Source organism: Hipposideros armiger, unplaced genomic scaffold (genome assembly GCF_001890085.2).
Source record: "Hipposideros armiger isolate ML-2016 unplaced genomic scaffold, ASM189008v1 scaffold_123, whole genome shotgun sequence".
Lineage (NCBI taxonomy): Eukaryota > Metazoa > Chordata > Mammalia > Chiroptera > Hipposideridae > Hipposideros > Hipposideros armiger.
This window is the reverse complement of record NW_017731473.1, coordinates 1537192-1538573: the sequence shown is the minus strand read 5'-3', so window position 1 is coordinate 1538573 and position 1382 is coordinate 1537192. Positions and strand designations below refer to the sequence as shown.

General features: G+C 49.3%; 1 protein-coding gene across 1 annotated transcript in view; it reads left to right on the top strand.

The window, feature by feature from the left end:
* Positions 1–1382, top strand: part of BRINP1 (BMP/retinoic acid inducible neural specific 1) — a 172386-nt gene that overhangs the window by 145781 nt on the left and 25223 nt on the right. Inside the window, exon 7 of the mRNA XM_019648283.1 lies at positions 722–944. Within this exon, the coding sequence (XP_019503828.1) occupies positions 722–944 (223 nt within the window). The remainder of the gene's footprint in view (positions 1–721; positions 945–1382) is intronic.

Genomic DNA, 1382 nt, shown 5'->3' with positions numbered 1-1382 from the left:
TCATTTTCCCACTCTGGGCTTCAGTTCCCCTATATGTAGAGTTAGAGAGCTGACACTCGGAAACTCAGCATCACAAAGTGAGGCAGAAACCTTCACCCGGGAGACCCAAAGATGTGTCCCCATCTCTTAAGCTGGCGTTTTCCAAAATGGGACATGCTGTAAAATGGTACACACTTACAACTTTCCCTAAGGCTGGATCACACAGTGGAAAGGATGACACCTCTATCACGCCCTGTATTTCAAAGTAAGAGCGAGTCCAGGGGTTTGGTCATTTAGCAGGTGACAGTATCTGGCTAGAATTTATTAACATGGTGTGCATCATGCTTATTTTAACCGCTTTCTTTTTATAGCTCCTATTCTACTGATGGCATGTGAACATGCTTTTCTATGTAGAGTTGGATAAAAATGTGGTTTAATTGATTCTGATTAAGTATAGGTACAAGTGGTATGAGAATATCATTATCAAGTTGCACTCAGATGACAGGAGTTTGGGATGCCCTGTCTTCAACAGGGATGCAGGATGCAGGTTCCCTCCTGCAGCAGCAAACCGGAAGTGCAGTGGCCTTTGCGCTTCCTGCTCGGAGCAGAGCAGGCGGTGCCGTGTTCTCTGGGCCTCAAGCAACTTAGGTCTGTTTTCCAGCCTGCTTTACTGGTGGTTGGGCAGCCTCAGGTGAGGGCTGTCATACTCAGCTCTCCTCTCCTGACCTTTGTGTCTCGCTAGATGAGTTCAAATCGTTTATGAAGCGTCTCCCCAGCAACCACTTCCTGACCATCGGCAGCATCCATCAGCACTGGGGCAACGACTGGGACCTGCAGAACCGCTACAAGCTCCTGCAGAGTGCCATGGAGGTCCAGAGGCAGAAGATTCAACGCACTGCCCGCAAGCTCTTTGGCCTCAGTGTCCGCTGCCGCCACAATCCCAACCACCAGCTGCCTAGAGAGAGGTAAGCGCTGCCGCCCCACACTGCCTCTGCAGGCTCGGACCTGTGCGAGCACGCACACACTCACTTGTTACAGAGGGAAATGGCAATGCAGAGGATGCCTTTGGAGGTGCAGGACCAACCATCTTTCTGGATCGTCTCGGGCTTCTCCCCTCCTGGCTCCGGCTGCCTTGGATTTCTCATTGTTTCCTGAGCATACCCTGAGCTTTCAGCTTCTGTGTTCTGTCTGATCTATCTGACTGAGGAAGGGAACTAACGATAGCCCTGACTGCTAGGAGATGTTATTCTTGTTGCTTAAAATGTAGTATCTATTTAATTTTAAAATTACTTGGAAAAGCAGATGCTAGCATCCCATCTTATCCGTGAAGTAGCCTGGTTAACTAATGAAGCAGTCAGCTGTTTCCTGATGGCCTTTGATGAGGGCAGGGAGTAGAGAGAAGC